The sequence below is a fragment of the Dasypus novemcinctus genome, chromosome 13, assembly GCF_030445035.2.
Source record: "Dasypus novemcinctus isolate mDasNov1 chromosome 13, mDasNov1.1.hap2, whole genome shotgun sequence".
Classification (NCBI taxonomy): Eukaryota; Metazoa; Chordata; class Mammalia; order Cingulata; family Dasypodidae; genus Dasypus; species Dasypus novemcinctus.
In genome coordinates, this window is record NC_080685.1 from 12,481,514 (window position 1) to 12,499,150 (window position 17,637).

At 35.6% G+C, this 17,637-nt stretch overlaps 1 protein-coding gene across 1 annotated transcript in view; it reads right to left on the reverse strand.

Moving 5' to 3' along the window:
* Nucleotides 1-17,637, reverse strand: part of RYR2 (ryanodine receptor 2) — a 735,760-nt gene that overhangs the window by 181,394 nt on the left and 536,729 nt on the right. The window contains exons 47-54 of the mRNA XM_071207362.1: nucleotides 15,724-15,893; nucleotides 14,293-14,513; nucleotides 11,563-11,653; nucleotides 9,515-9,655; nucleotides 7,967-8,130; nucleotides 5,737-5,815; nucleotides 3,722-3,811; nucleotides 2,763-2,900 (exon numbers count right to left, since the gene is read on the reverse strand). Of these exons, the coding sequence (XP_071063463.1) occupies nucleotides 2,763-2,900; nucleotides 3,722-3,811; nucleotides 5,737-5,815; nucleotides 7,967-8,130; nucleotides 9,515-9,655; nucleotides 11,563-11,653; nucleotides 14,293-14,513; nucleotides 15,724-15,893 (1,094 nt within the window). The remainder of the gene's footprint in view (nucleotides 1-2,762; nucleotides 2,901-3,721; nucleotides 3,812-5,736; nucleotides 5,816-7,966; nucleotides 8,131-9,514; nucleotides 9,656-11,562; nucleotides 11,654-14,292; nucleotides 14,514-15,723; nucleotides 15,894-17,637) is intronic.

Genomic DNA, 17,637 nt, shown 5'->3' on the forward strand with positions numbered 1-17,637 from the left:
GTATTAGCAAAGAAACAAAGGGCAAACAAACCTGCAAAAATAATGTCTCAGATACAACTGGCAGACAGAACCCAAAATGACTCAACGAGCATACCAACCAAATTAAATTGTTGTGTGTCTGACAATTATTTATGATTAAATAATACATCCCAGTATCTTAGGAATGAACAATTGCCAAAATTAATCATCAGAATTGGACAAACTGTGCAATGGATCCAGAATTCTGCAACATTAACTTATGTAAAGGACCATTTTATTCCCAAGTTTCTCATAAATCCAAATGGACTGCAATTAAATTTGCTCTTCCCTATCCATGCAATAACCAATTTCATAAATCAATTTGTAATCAATCATTTTGTAAATCAATTTTAAAATGTCTTTACGGGTCAAATGTTAGGATAAGATATAAGCTACTTTTAAATGATAAAAGTCTAGCATATGGTAGTCAATGGCTTAAAAGAAATCCTCAATAACCAAAGGACTTCCTTCATTTCTAAATGTGACTTTTTAAAAAATGAAGTATACCTTCTCACTACCTGTAAAAAGGTTTCATTATTGTACTTTGCACTTACCTCATTCTACCCAAAGGCATATTTAACTATGCCTATCGTGAACGTGTGCCATAGAAATAAGCTCTAATTTATACTTATAAACTTGGAATTATATCTTGTTATAATTCATAATGTGCACTTTCACTTACTACATAGGGATAAACAAAAAAAATAAAAAGGTACATAAAAATTCATAGTTGTAAGAAGGGAAAATTATCTCTGCTAAAATTAATAAGGGCTTATGAGCTATATTTAACTTACCAGTCCATTTTGCCTGGTACCGGGCTGCTGTATCATACTCACTGGTCAGCACATTGTAATAAAGGAATGTGCAATATTCTAATACTAGACTAAGATCATGCCTGGTTTTTCATTACTCAGGCAAGCTCCTGGCCCAATTTAAAAGTGCATTTCTACATTAAGTTTTTTGAAGAGGCTTATAACAATAAGGGAAATCCTGACTTTAAATTGAAAACAATAAATGTGAGTTTTAAAGGGATGCTTAAACTTGTAAAGCGTCAGTAACATTTTTGTTACTGAGCTGAACACTCACAGGTTGGTCAAGTGACTACTCTTGCTCCCAGACTGATGAAAGTTATAGGAAAGTCATTAAAAAGTTACTAATCCCACTCCAATTGGGCCCTTACAGCAGTAATTTTAGTTCATCCTTTTTGGCACAAATCCCTTATAATGATGAATATTTCAATACTTAATCTTTTTGGGGGGTTCTTAATTTTTTTTTTTTTACCTTTTAATTCCTCTCCCTCCTCATCACTTATAGCTGATTACCTCACCCCTTACTTGAGAAAAAAAAGAAAAGGGAAAAGATTAAACTGGTGTTAATGGCCTTAAATTCATTGCCCTTCACTTGCAACCACCACTGAACTATTCTAACATCCAGACTGCCAATATCTGCTCCAGCCCAGTCTCCAATCTCCCCTGGTTCCACAGATGGCAGCTAACAGAGTCTAGTGAGGACACTTAAAGTGCAATAAGAAATATGCTAGGAGCTGGTGGTGGTGGTGGAGGGATAGGGAGGAGGGGAAAGAGATACGTGTAATTTTAATTTATGCACCATGTTCTTGCTAATTAAGAGCAGTGGGAGAATACATCTTATTTTTCAGGGCAAAGTTAAAGTCCTCTCCATTGTGTAGTAATTTCCTTACCTCCTATCTACCTTAGAGGGAAAAAAAATTCCTTCTTTCCTCTGGACCCTGTAGTACTACATATGTACCACTAGTCTAACAGTTACTGCAATATGTTGTAGTAGGATTTAGAATTACAACTGGGTCTTAATATCTCTGTATTCCTATTGCTTAGAACAGTTTGTGCTAAAGTTTTCCTTAAATGGGCTCAAACAAAATGCAATCTAGTTAGGAGTGCACATGAAAAAAATAGATAAATTTTCTTTTTAGCCTTCATCCACATAGTTCTTAATATAAAATATGCACAAATTAGGACCTAATTTATTTAAAAGTATGTTTCAAATATGAAGCATGGGAAGCAAACGCTTTTAGTATCCTTATATTTTTCTTCAAAAAGGGTATCTGTATAAAAAGCAATAATAAACACAATATTTTGTGTAAACCAAATACAGTGGCCCGAGTTGTCAGGAAAGGGATCATGCCAGAGGTAAGCTGCTCAGGTAACCCTGTCGCTGACTTTCAAGACCTGGTACTGCGTTCCCACCTTGAACTGAACCCCGGGGCTAGAGCCTTGCTAAGTGAAGTCAGACTTCTTTGGGATGGCCCATTGTGAGCTTGTGCCCACCGCGACTGGGTCTAGTTTCCTTTGTAGCTACACGGGTGGGTGGGTGCTCAAGTTCTGACTCCTTTGCATGGCTCATGCTTCCGGGTCCTAGTCTTCTCATCTTATTGTTCCATAAAGAATCACCCTTCTTCTCTTATTGGAAATAAGAAGAAAGCTATATAAACAACCTGATTGTCGCAAACGAACATTTTACTAAGTTTCAGGACCATACTATGGGATGCTCCTCTACATGCCAGAGAAACTACGACCGGATATATAAGCATCACTGCTTTAACCCTGCTTAAAACCAAAGAGGAAGTAACAGTTTTTTCCCTCTTCTAAATTTTATGTTTGTCTTCAAAATTTTCAAATTATTTGTTGTGAAAACCCCAATAATTAAATAGAAGATTAAATATCTTTTTAAAGTAACGTAAAAAATTGATTAAGCACTGTTCTTCTTACCTGGCTTGTCTGTGAAATACGGCGCGTCCGATTATAAAGAGCCATACTGTCTCCCTCCCGTGTTCTTTCAATTCTCCAACCCCAAGCCAGCATTGTTTTTAAAGATTCCTTGATTGGCCAGCGGTAAATTTCTTTTTCCTAGGGAAAAAAACAGCCCAACGATATTACGAACTTCAATGGAAATAATCTTTAATAGTTGCTTCAGAAATAGGCTGCCTTCACTTTGTTAAAAATTTGGCATTGGTTATTTTTAAAAAAAGAAAAGAAAAGTAAAAACTACAAAAAAACCCAGAAAACTAAAAACCAGAGTGTAAGCTGGGGCCCAATTTGACTAAGGTTGCTAAGGGGGATCACAGATTGTGATGGCATGGAGGATAAATTTCTTTAATTTCCCAGTTCCTGATATCTTACAAAAGAACTGGAAAGGAGAAACACAATTAGAGAAAATGACAGATTATGAGATAAATGTGTAAAACCTTTCTATCATCTGAATAAATAGACAAGTAACACTTTCCCCATAACCATCGAGCTGGAAAAGTCTTCTCATTTCATTTTAAAGGAAGTAAATTCCTCCCCCCAAAATAAATAAATGAAAGCATATAAACATTAAATTATTGTACCATTATCACTCGTGAAGAAACTCCTAAGAATAAGAATAGTATTTTCTAAAGTCCATAACAATAAGGGCGAGAAATAATAATTGAAAAGGAACCAAAAAATACAGGTAGAGAAGAAAATTACCAATAAAATACTGCAGCAAATGAGAATAGAGAGAAAAAGACAACATACAAGAAGTTAATACATGGGAACACTGAATGAAGGTTAAAAAAAAAGTAGATATTAAATAAGATATTTTAATATGAAAAGTATTAAAGAAATTTATTTTCCTGAAAGAAAAACATTAAAACAAACACATACATTAAAAAACAACTAAAACAACAACAGAAAAACAGCCTTACCTTTTCAGATAACAGTTTATAAGGTTTCATTAATGGTTGAACTTTAGAGGAGTCTGAATATATTTCTCCATAAATCCATCCATTTGCCAACTAAAAAAAAAAAATCTTACATATAGTAATTTTAGAGAGTGTGTAGGTATTTATGTCTTTAAGTGCATGCTTTAAATAAAACTGAAATGAACTAAGATAAAGGTTTGAATTTTATGTAGAATAAGTCAAAAAAAGATTTCCATCCCAATCAGTCCTATTTTGAATAATTATCTGGAACAAAACTTTTAATCCAGAGATTAAAATGACCTTGCGTTCCTTGAATGGAGCCAGGTCAGTAAGGATTCCAACATCACATGCTTAGAAAGAGGCTACGGTAATGCACAGCACCTATATATTTATTCTGGTACATCTTGGGCTCCCCTGGAGTCACACATGTGTGAAAAGCTCATTTTGAACAGAAAAATCAGGGTAGGTGCCTTGAAACTTCTCCTTAAATACTGTTATCTGTTTTGCCCATTCTGCTATCTAGTTCTCTCTCAGTCTGTTTGTTCCATGTTATTTTGCCCAATCATTTTCCCTCCATTAACACCCTTACCAGTTCAGTACTTTATAGAATGTCTATATAAAACAGACATGTGACTTGTTCGCTTACTGAATAAATCACTTACTGAACAAAGAGCCATTTTATCAAAGCAAAAAGACATTTTCTTAGAGGCAGTAAGGGGCTGCTTGGCCAGGACAAAGGCTAAGACCTGCTAGGAAATCTAGCATGAGGATACTGAGTTGCTGTAAAATATAAGGCTCTTCTTGAACTTTTGCTTTGTGATTTTCACTTAATCCAATCAGTACATGCTTATTTTAGTTTCTTACACTATCTCACTCAACTTCTCTCAAATTTAAACTAGGTTCAACTCAAATGACTACTTTGGCGTAATATATTTCCTTTAGAAAATCCCATAATACATAGGAATTATGTCATGGATTGGCACTGCTTTAATTATTTTGTTTTTTTTCCCCCTGAAAACACAAATTTGTTATCTGGTCAATATAATCCATATTTAGTAAGCTGCAGATCTGCTTGTTAGTGAAAAATACAACAGAAAAGTAGGAAGGGAAGCAATTATTAAATCTTGTTTAAGGTTTTTCAAGGTTTATCTAATATAAACTAAATATAGGGAAGCGGACTTAGCCTAATGGATAGGGTGTCTGCCTACCACATGGGAGGTCCATGTTAAACCCCGGGCCTCCTTGACCCGTGTGGAGCTGGTCCATGCACAGTGCAGGGCAAGGAGTGCCCTGCCACACAGGGGTGTCCCCCGCGTGGGGGAGCCCCACACGCAAGAAGTGCACCCCATAAGGAGAGCAGCCCAGTGAGAAAGAAAGTGCAGCCTGCCCAAGAATGGCGCCACACACACAGAGAGCTGACACAACAAGATGATGCAACAAAAAGAAACACAGATTCCTGGAGCCACTGATAAGGATAGAAGCAGTCACAGAAGAACATACAGCGAATAGAGACAGAGAGCAGACAAATGGGGGGAAGGGGGAAAGGGAGAAAAATAAATAAATCTTTTAAAAAAAAACCACTAAATATAAAGCCAAGATTCCTTAAAAAGATAAATTATAGACAGTTCCTCTTAAAACCCCTCATGACAATTACTTTTTATACTATATACAACATGTGCTTAGAAACCGAATTTCTGACTTAATAGATGTTTTGAAATCTTAAAATTGTGCTTTTTTAATAAGAGGTTCCAGGGACCAAGACCCTATACATGGGAAGCAAGCACCCAGCCACTTGAGCTACATTTGCTCCCCCAAAATTGTGCTTTTTATGAACACAAATATTCTAATTCATATATGTATCATACTTGTGTTAATGGCAGAAGTAGCTAAAATTAGCAAATTGTATTAAATTTCCTTTTCTTATCTATACAAAGTTCTCTCTTTAAAGTATTCAATTTTCATTGTCAGAAATATTTAAGCAGTATTCCAAAAAATGACAGTACTGAAATAACCTTTACCTTGTCCATTGACCATTTGTCATGGGAATGTTCTGCATATTTGTTAATGAAGTATTCCAACTTTTCAGGAATTGTAATACTGTGAGAAAAATAAAGAGGAAAGCTTGATTTTCACAGAACGTACAGAAAACCATATTAACAATTTACACACAGCTTATGAATTCTTAGATCCCATTCAATGCATCACTGTTAAAAAAAACTTTTAACAAAGTATTACCTTTTCACATTTGTGGGAACAACATAAGGAAAGTCAAGCAGATAATGTTCTAACTACTCATCTTATATTGATCCATACTTTATTTGTTTTAATAGTATAATAAATTATATATAAACATTATACATAATATAAATAAAAATAATTAAAATATATTTAAAGATGGGAATAATATACCAAAAAATTTTAAAAACAACAAAACTAAACCATGATTAGACTCAGTGAACATAAAGACACACTTCTCTTCCATATTCCTTCTTTGAAGGTAGTTTTCTTTTTCTGTCTTAAGTCCCTTCTGTAACAACTATGAATGGGTAAAGGCTGCTGAAATCCAACCTGTTATATTTTTTTAATGCACTAAAATTTTTAATTAATTTCATACAATTAGTGATGTGCTAATATTTTTAAATATACATGGTCTATGTAACACTCTAAATGTTACCAATTTCAACCACAGGGGAAAGTAATTAACCAACTCATGCTTTATTACTCTTGATAACATTTTTTTCTTGATTCCTTTCATGTTTAAATATTTAATTCCTTGAAGGAATGGTGAGTGCATGCAATTGATGAATAAGTCTGGTGGTAAATATAAGACTTGTGAATATCAAATATATCCATGAATGGAAAACTGAAATACATAATTCCATTCACTAGTAAATATAACTTATTAAAGCTATTAACTTTGAGAATAGAATTCTATATATAAACTAGATAATGGGATGATCTTTATTGTTTTTTTCCAGCAAAGATATCAATCATTAAATGAAATATATGATATACATAACTTAAAAAGTAAATATGTAAAAATCACAAAGATGTAGAGATTATTACATATCATTATGTAAATCTACAAGCCTAGATAAATTAATACACATGCCCAACACTTGCTTGTTGGATTTAATTAATCAACATTGAAACCATGACATTGTTCTGATGTTTTTATGTAAACCTGGATTTTGTTGTTTGTTAGCAAACCATAAACTTACCCATGTAGGAATATGCACGTGCGATATTTTGGCTTACTTACTTTGGAAGAGATAGAAAGGATCAATCACATAAGCCAAATACTGGGGGTAGAGTCTTTTTTCACAGGACTGTCATCAGAAACCAAACATGCCAATTTAAGGTTGAAAGTCTGATTTAATTATAGAAGCTAAACCAACCAGGGACCACCCAGAAGCCTCCAAGTAGAAACTCCAAAGCAAATTCAGCTGTGAATAGTGACTACCATGTTGCTAACACTGATCCTGCTGAATCACCCTGGAATCAATAAGAAAATGTGGCAGCTTTCCTTGAAAATGGGAAACCATGATCCTACTTAAAGACAATTGTGAGAAAAAAAAAGGCTGAGATTTCAAATACCTAAAGTACGCGCAAATTCTATTTATAGAACACGTTATAGAGTCAAGCACATATAAAAAGTTTCATAATGTTAAATAACGATGTTTTATATCTGGTTATGGCTGTCAAACTGCAGACTAACCGCACACTAAATTTTCCACAAGTATTGCCATTTGGTATTTCCTTCAATCTCTTGCTGCGCTTTATGATGCTGAACACAAGTTGCTAAATCCTAGGCCTTGCTGAGATGGAGTGATGAGAAGTGGAGCCCTGCAGTTTACATAAACAGCTTCGCTGGGATCACCCTGAGTAAAAGATGCTGTACAGATATTGGTGGTAATTATTAAGAAACATTTAGGGTAAATTTCCAACTAAAAATATAATTAATATAGTTTCTTGAATTTATTATAGATACTACAGTTGTGGTTTCATCCTCCTGAAAATCCTGATTACATTAAGAGTATTCTAGAAAGTACATTTGTATCTATTTCTGATATATGTATAATCATTTCTGTAACTACTGTTATTTTATAAATGAAAGGGACCCCTATTAAAAGGATACCAGTTCAAAGGGGGCATGGATTAGAGAAAGTTCACTTTAGTACCTTATTCAATTTCAGACTTCACACATCATTTACAATAAAAATCTGCTGCAATAGAAAGAGTCCATACTTTGAGGTATCAACAGGTTGTGGGTTAAAGTTCCCTTCAGAATCCATTGATGACTGTTTTTCCATCAGACTGACATAATTTGACTCCATGTAGTCTGGAGGCAAAGCTCCTGCAACTGCACTCAGGCAAGGCAGTGCCAGTTTGAAAAGTTCTTGTTCATATTTCTGGAAAGAAAATGGAAGGCAGTCAATTAAAAAATTGCCAACATCACTGTGGCTGATTCAAGGCTGCAGGAGAAAATCTGAATTATACTGGGCTACCTTAAAATTCTGACAGATTCTTTCTCTAGAAAATGGAACCTGCAGCCTGAAATCTCATCAAAGATAAGAAAAGTCAGATTTACTGCAGTTACAGCATAAGGATAAAATCTGCCTTCTCCAAAATTTTACCCTTCAATATTTCAAATGAAATGTACTTGAATATGCTAAGTTTATTGCCTGTCTCAACAACATAAATACATTTTAGGCAATGAGGACTACATTTCTTATACTTAATTATAAGTTATTGTTGTACTACTTTATAGTGATGATACAAACAAAATACATAAAGGACATTTCAAAGAGTGAGAAATTTTAACTAACCTGTATGGCTTTACACAGGTGTGAAAAATAAAATTCTCAATGGGGAAAGAAATTCTATAGGCAGTATATAATGAAAATTTCTAGGAAGACATATTTGTGTGCTAATTACACAGTTACATTTATGTTTATAAATTTTTAAGTTAAAAATACCTTTAAAATTTATCTCACTCTAAATGTTCAATTTTAAGTTGATCTTTAAATACATCTACAAATACCTTCTATTTGTCTACCAATGGAAATTCAGTAAAACAAAACCATCAATAGGTAAGCTATGTAATTTAATCCTAGATAATCTTTTCTCTACTGAGCAGCAAATTTCTGAATATAGTACTATTCCAGTGATCTAATAATGTCTCTCTGGGAATTTAAACTGATTTTGAAAATCATTTAAGAGTGAGCATGCAAAGTATGTTGTGCTGATTTTCTCTGAAATAACTATCCTTCTATAATCTAAACACATACGAAATACTCATTATGACAAGACATCTATAAAAAAATGTTGTATATATAAAGCAATACTGAGTAGAGGTAGTTAAGGTTCCATAGCAGCAGAGCAAGAAAACTCAGTAAGGTCATTAGAATTTTATAATTGTGTAAGATTTTATATGTTTTTTATTTTATAAGATTTCTTCAGGTTTTTTAAGAGTGGAGTTGGTGAGAAGTGAGGGTTTGAGTTCAAATAAGTCCAAACGCACCAGAAATGTATCAACCCATGCATTTCCTGACATGCTTAGCTCTTTAAATTCAAAAACAATGTTATGATCAGAAAGAACACACTACCATAATGACTCTGAAAAGTCCATACAAATTGCATTCTCAACATTTGTTATTATATGAGAAAACCTAATCAATCGAGCTATGTAAGTCTTGAATAATATACTATTCCACGACGAATACTATCCTGTCAAGAACCCATGATTTTTTATTATTTTAGCAATACAAATAAATCCACAAGACATTAAATTACCTTTTGAGACAGGGCATCAAAAATGCCCCAGAACAACTTCCTTGACAAATGAAGTTCTTCTTCTGAGGCAGCACCAAAGTTTCCCCACCCTCCAGGCAGACAGTAGTATTTCCAGCATCTTTCATAATGATTTGTCAGCAGCTATGTGGGAAACCAATTATAAAAGCAATGAGCCAAAGACACCTTCTATTTTTTTCTAGCTCCTCCCATATGGCATCCGAATGCCAAGCAATAAGATCAACTGAAGTGAAACTTCTCAATCCCATGTGAGGTATTTGAGAGAGTACTGTCTCATTAAGAGGTAACACAGAAAATGAAATGAGGACCAAAGGACTGATTTTAAAAATAACTTCTCTTGAATAGAATTCTTTATGAGATGGTTTGGTTATCTTTGCATCCCTGAGTTTTAACGTAGCTACGAACATTCACTCAGAATTTTATGAATTTTTACACCCTGGAATCTATCCTTAAAACAGGGGGATTGTCAGGGCAATTCACAGGGCCATTAAGTGGAAAGAGCTAAGCGCCTATAGGGAACAGCACCTAAAATGCACTTTCTAAGGAAACCACACATCCGTGATTATTTTTGCTTCCTCTCCGCCAATCCTTAAGTATCATACTTCATTCTTGCCTCAAAACGTTCTACCCCCAGTAAACCCCTACCCCAGCTCTAACTTGACTCTTTCCTTCACCTGCATTTCTTTAGTGGTTATGGATGCAATTTATTGCCTTGCTGTAGTGTCTGTGATACTCCTTAGGTTTTCAGCTATTCATAATTTGTTTATTCAGGACTAAATTAGAAGTGCAAAGATACATATAGAATCTTTCAATTATTTGTTAGCTCATTGGATAGTTTATTCTGGCATTATAAACTAATATTCATAAGTATTTACCAAATTAATAAAATGATGTTTATGAATCACCTTTGTTGTACTTTCTTTTCTACATCTAAGAAGGAAATAAATCGATAAGGATTATTGTTCTTAAGGCTAATTACATCTGAGTATTGAAATATTTCTTCTATTTTGGTCCCCTTGAAGCTTCAAAACACATTCACACAATTGAGGAATTTCAATTGCTGAAATACTGAGATTTTTGTTTGGATTAACATGGAAAATATCAATAACATAAAAGATTGTGTCACATAAAGATAAAAAATAATATTGTATCTTTTTCAGGTATCTTCCTGTTCATTTACATAAAGAAAATTTTGTATGAGAAGGTATATCCTAATTGATGAAAACATTAAAAATGGCATTTTTAGGAAGGACATCATTTATGTAATTCTTTTATTTCTCTAGATTACACCAAAATATATTTTCATGGAGAAATATTATTTTTGCTAAATATCTAGGGATGGTTAACATTAACAGCACTATTATTGAGTGGCTATAGGAAAAAAATGATGCTTGCTAGATGGCAGGGTACAGTGGTTACTTGTAAAAAGCCCATTATATCATCACATAAACTTGATGCACAGAGCATACCATCATGAGTCTGAATTAGGATGTTAGATGACAGACAATTATTTTCAAGGCAATAGACAGTATAAGACTTGATCTTTCATGAACAGAAGAGGAAAGTGGGTGGAGAAAATGTCAGTGATTCCCTACATACTCTGACAAACTACACCTGCATATGTAGGAAGTGTCCTGATTCCTTAATTGAGAACTGTATGAAATGGTATTTGGAGATGTCTTTTGATTATGAATTTGGAAAATGTTGTTTTTAAATCCTATTCTTCATCCCTTGAAGTTGCTAATAATATCTTAGGCCAGGCCAATTACCCTAGTTTTCCAGCTCAGAATATCTTGGCTCATTTTTTCCTTCCTATCTAATTGGTAGGCTATCTACTTGGAAATCAATCCTAGGATTTCTACGATCATTTTATTACTTGTTTATTTTAGGTGCACATACACATTTCTATAACTTATCTGTCCATTTCAGTATTAGAAAAAACAATACCAAATACCAAACATATTGTAAGAGATTTACATGTTGTAACAATAACCGGTAGTCAAATAACTCTGAGTGTCCCCTATACTTACCTTAAGAGGCATCTTTGCATGTTCATTTAATAATGGGATATCAAATACTAATCTTCTAAGTAAGTGCTGCATCATAGAAGGTCTCAATTGGCTGGTGGAACAAAGCAATTTTTTTAGAATGAAGAGAAATGTTTTTAAACTAAGTAGATAACCCATTAGACTAAATCATATGAAATGATCACCTGTACCTATAGCTTTCTTCAGATGGTAATAATTAGGTGTTACTGGCCCAAAGATGAACTACTGATGTGAATTTATAACAAGTTACACTTCCCAATTCATCTCCATCCCCCAGATCTGAACAACACCCCCTTTCTCCTATAGAAAAACATGTTTCTCTTCTGTTCCTTCCCTTCTCAACTGCTCACAAATACAGAACCCATTTGCAGAGACCTTTGTCCATTAATTTTAGAAAATGCTTCTAAAATTTTAGAAAATGCTTCTAAAATTTTAGAAAATGGGAGTCGTCACTGACTAGATGAGAAGCAGAAAGAAAAGGGAGTGTAGGAGCAGGAAGGGGGGTGTGGGGTGGAGGGTGGGAGGAGACCGGGACAGCAATTTTGCCAGAGATGGAAGGAAAAGAAAACTAGCACAGAGTGAACACCTGCCACATCAGGCTCTGCTAAGCCCTTTGCCCCATTGACTATCTACAAAAATCCTGTGGAAGAGGTATCATGGATTCCATTTCACAGAACCTAAAGGTCTAGGAAATTATGCAAATAATCTAAGGTCACGTAATTAGTGAGGAGCTCAGAGACAGACACTAACTCAAGAACCCATGTTTATTCTTCTCTTCTTTCCACTTGAGCTTTTTTATCTGGCTTTCTCTGTCCTCTTCTATAAATGGAAAGGAGGAAAAATTGGGGAATAGGAAGAGGCTAAACCTCATTCTGTTGCTCTGCTGCAAAACCTCCTCCTAAACTCTCCTCTCCTGTTTTTTCCTTACCTCCTTCAGCCTCATCTGGCTTCTAATCCCATAATTCCACCAAGCATGAAAAACCTGGCTTTTTTTTTTAATTGTATTTTTCTGAAGACATATCACAAAAAATGTCACACTAAAAAATACAAGAGATTCCCATATACCCCACACCCCACACCCCCGACTCCTCCCACATCAACAACCGCCCTCATCATTGTGGCACACTCACAGTATACTCAGTGGGCCATGGCAGGATAGATAATGTCCAGCAACTGTCTCTGCAACATCATCTAGGACAAGTCCCAAAAATGCCCCCACCTCACATCTCTTCTTCCCTCTCCCTGCCCTCAGCAACTACTGTGGCCACCTTCTCCACATCAATGCTACAGTTTCTCCTATTACTAGTCACAATAGTTCTATAGTAGAATATCAGTAAGTCCACTCTAATCCTTATTTTATTCCTCTATCCTGTGGACCCTGGGATAGTGATGTCCACTCCACCTCTAAATCGAGAGGGGGCTTAGATTCCACATGGATGATGGATGTGATTCTCCTGCTTGCAGTTGTAGACTTTCTCCGTTCCCTGGTGTGGTGGTTGACTATCTTCACCTCCCTATTAGCTGACTTGGGTAAGTCCAACCTGAGAGCCTCCCTGTTGCTCAAATAGCCACTCTCTAAGCAAAACCTGGCCTTTTTACTCATGAACTCCAGGCTGCAAGTCATCCCCTCCCAAAGCTCAAGGATCAGAGTGATCATCCCTGCCACAGGCTTGAGGAAGTGTCACTTCCACTGGCAGACAGCAGGGGGAGATATGTTCCTGGTTATCATATCACTTGGACGTGTGCCCAAGAGGAGAGTTACCTATGCTATTTCATTCTTATAAGACTAGTATTCCTCTAGTTTATCAATTATGTAATGTCTGTGTTGTCCTATGAACCTGATTATTTATTTAGGAAACAAAGTTCAAGGTTTCGGACCATAAACCTGTGGGGCAATATGTGTCCTAAAACATATAACCTGTTGCAAGAATTATAAATTCTAGGTCACTAAAATAATTAAATGAGCATTTCCTTTCATCAAAGAATAAAAGAAATATAAAGAGGCCAAACCCTGAAAAGCAAGTATTTAACATATTTTCAGGCAGTTTTCAGTTATTTCTGTAGGTAAGGCAAAATGTATTGGTTAAGGAGAGGTCTTTTTGATGTCTGCTTGTCTTTTAACAGGGACCCATTACATGTTCAAAGAGTTTGTTCTTTTCTTTGACCCTCCTTGTCCACTCTACCCAAACACTCTAGACACACACAGACTCATACACCCTTTCCATATTCATTCTTTTAGTCTCCTTCTAGCTTGAGAGGTTCTCTGTATCTAGGAAAATCAATTTAGGTTGCAATGATAGCTCTAAAACAGAGTGATTCCAGCTATCTAGATTGGAAGGTGGGGATTAGCTATCCATCAGTACTTCATTAAGTCAGTGAGACCTGGTACCAGCTTTCTAAGACTCCTGATATCATCTCTCCAAGGCCATAGCACTTCTGATCAGTCAAGAACCCTGTTGCTTCTACTACCTGATGCTTCTATTGTTTTCCCCATATCTGCCTCTAGTCAAAAGGTCTGTGACCCTTATTTGTGGTTCCACTAACACCTTCTCAACAAAGCACAGTATTTTATAACTTTATTTCAAATTCGAAAAAATAAAATAACAGAAAAAGGCAGCTCAGCAAGTTATGGAAATATTACTCCTAAAAAGTTCTGGCTGGGCACTTTTATGTTAAAGAAGAAACTTGATGTAAAGCTAGATGCCCACTTACCCACAAATAGAGAGTAAACAAATTTCTATGGAGTCCCGTTGAGCTTTGGTAAGTGAGCAGCCCTTGGAGAGCCTATACACAGTATGAAGCAAAGAGTCAATGAGGGAGGCATGGTGCTCGGTGCCCGCAAAAAGAGGAGCACATCTTGTTAGCAAAGGCAAGACGGCAGTGCAGAGGTATCGATTGAGGGCCAAGGCCATGTCCGTAGCACTCAAAGCGGCCTACAAAAGGAATCAGAGAGCAAAAAATCATTTGTTTGGCAGCAGACAACTTTCAATGAGATCAACGTGTTGTCTTGTAATTGCACTCTCCATCTAGAAAATGACAAAAATATGAAAAAGGGCAATGTATTCCTCTAAAGTGGTTCATATAATCTTTCAACCCTAAATAAAATCAATTTTCAATTTTTCATAGATAAATAATGAATGTAATGCCATCTCCCCAAAACGCCCAAGAGGTTCAGGTTCTATAATAAAATATCAATGATAGAATCAATATAAGATGAAGAGACTAATGACATCAAACAACGGGAGCACTTTCTTTGGTAGGGATGGAGGGGGAAAGGAGCTTCTCTCTCATAATAGCTCTCACATTCATACATTCTGTCTGAATTCTACTTATTTATATTTCTTTTCATGTCCTTCAGCATCAATAATCAAAGGTTGATTGTAGGACTTTATTATCATCAGTGCTGGCTGAGATTCAGAATTAATTTTGAACACACACAACAAAGAAAGTAGAAACATCAGCTTCATTTTTATGATTCTGCTCTTATGGACTTCATGAAAAGATTATTGGCAATTTACAATCTTATTTCCTCTGGAATCAAAAGGGCCTATTTCATTGAAAATAAAAGAAGGTATCACTAATAGTACTAGAATAATACTTGTAACTTCAGCTTATTCTACAATGTCTCAAAGAACAGAACATTTCCACTGATATTGTGAGTCATTAACAGGCAGGGCAGATTTTAAATGATTTGGTCCTCAAAGAACAAAGGTACCAGGATGATGACATAATTAGCATAATTCAACAATGTCCATTCAACCTTCTTAATAGTTTCATTGCTTTCATTCAGAAGTAATACTGTTTTAAGTGAAAATGGAGGTTAACACGAAACGGTGGTTAACAAGAGGGCTGGTGACTTCCCAGAATAGGTTATGTGACTCTCTTATTGCCTCCCATAGCATCCTATCAGAATTCTTAATCTTTAAGTTTGTCATTTGGTCCACTCTTCAGTAAATTTCTTGAGGACATAGTCTGTTTTCTTTTCTCTCTGTTTACCCACTGCTACCAAGGTGCCTGAAAACATAGCAGGTGCTCAATACATGTTTGTTAATTTAAAAATGAATGATTATATTTATGACAGAATATCATTAAACCACAGACTGAGATGAAAAAAACAGAGGAGCCAATTACTCAAACCATTACCGTATCTAAAGATGCAGCAGCCCGGAGATCTGGCAGAAAGCCAACCTCAAGAAGATGGAGGAGGAAATCTTGAACTTCAATTCCATAGACCCTGTCAAGGAACAAAACCATGGCTGCCTTGTGATCTGGGCAAAACCCTGCAGACATGTCAGGCTCCACCACATTCCCATCTAAAAGAGAGAAAGTGACATTTTGGCGTTACCGGCAATGCCATTGGTGAAGTAAGATTACTAAAATGGCTTCTTTCCATCCTTTCCATTTAAAAAATAAATAAGCAGTTGAGTGATTTTCTGTTCTTAATACCCAAAGCAAGTTGGGTAAGAAAACATGGCAGTGCAAGTTAAAGCCGAGGTCAGTGAAAATGTTATTTGGCATCCGTTTTTAATGGACTATGTGCTAAGGACATAGCATTATTCTAGATGCTGAGAAGGCAACAAAAAAGCACCCCAAATCTACGCTGTAAAATTAGAAGCAAATGAAATTTTTAACATGAACTGTTAAAAGGTAAATGGCACTTTCAATTATTTCAAGAATAAGAGCCTCTTTTAAATGCTAGTACATCTAATATACCCATATAGAAAAATAAGGTGCATTTACATATCCATGTCTTAGAAAAAGACAGCATGTTTAAAAAATACTATGAAACCAGTATGGCTTTTAAATGAAATATGTTTCATTAATTATAATAGCACTATACTTAAAACATATTTGAGAGCCATATTATTTCTCCATCTACAGATAATGCTTGATGCCCATAAAGATTCATGAACCCCTGATAATTAATAGCTCCATGGGTTCGCCAACTGAGGACTACTAATATGAGGAATTATGGATTATGTACCAATCTGGTATATTAGAGAACGGATTTGTTTCCCATTTGACCATATGATACTTATACCAAACTAGTGCTATCTAAATAAAATGTATAACATAGGGTAAAACTCTACAAATAATATCATAGAATCTTTGGAAGGCCCCAGGGAAAGATGATGCGTACTCCTAATCACACTGATAAGAATAAGGTGACTACTTTTGTTCCACTTGTAGTCAATAAATGCATCTTGTATTTGAATTATGTAAGAGGCTGTGGTATGCCTAACACCTTCCATTTCTTGTTATAACAATGAGAACCACGGCTCTTGTTGTCTGTGCCATTGGCAGGCACTGCGCTGGGGTGTTGCAGATGATTTCATGCACCCCTCATAATCCCATTATGAAGTTGGCATTATCATCCTCTTTTAGCAGATGAGGAAAACTGGTCTTTGAGGAACTTAAGTAACATGTTCAAGGCTGTCCGTGCAGTAATGGGCAAAACTGGAATGAAACCAACTAAGTGGGATTTAAAATTCCACCAATGTTGATTTAACCCTAAGTGTTAAGTCATTTTGCTGTACTTCTTAATTAAAAATTAGCATGAATGTCCAGTCCATTTATCCAAAAGTTCACATCATGGGGAATTTAAATTTATAGGATTCTATCATTTTCTTGTAGAGCTGTATCTAAGAAAAAGGTGGGCAACTCATTGATCCTATTATAAGATTTGTTCAACACTCACTCAAACAGGCATTTATTTTATTACACTTTTAATTCTGCCACAGCTATATCTCATGGGACTCAGGACTCTTCAGTTTGCTACAGGTGATGCTTTATTTTCATGACCTCCCCAAACCCACTGGAGACAAGAATCTAATGAACTGCCTCCTCTCCCACTACTGGCATTTGAACTGGAACTAGACCAGCTGGCTGGGTGGACAGGCTTTACTCTAGGGAAGCAGCAATGTTCATCCCATCTGAAATTAATGCCTCAGGCAGCCCATCAAACTGCCTGGTTGCAAGAGCAGGACATCATCTTGTGAGATTCTGTGCTGAAGGGTTCCAGACTCTTTACCCCACCCCCATGCCTGCTTCTCTCAC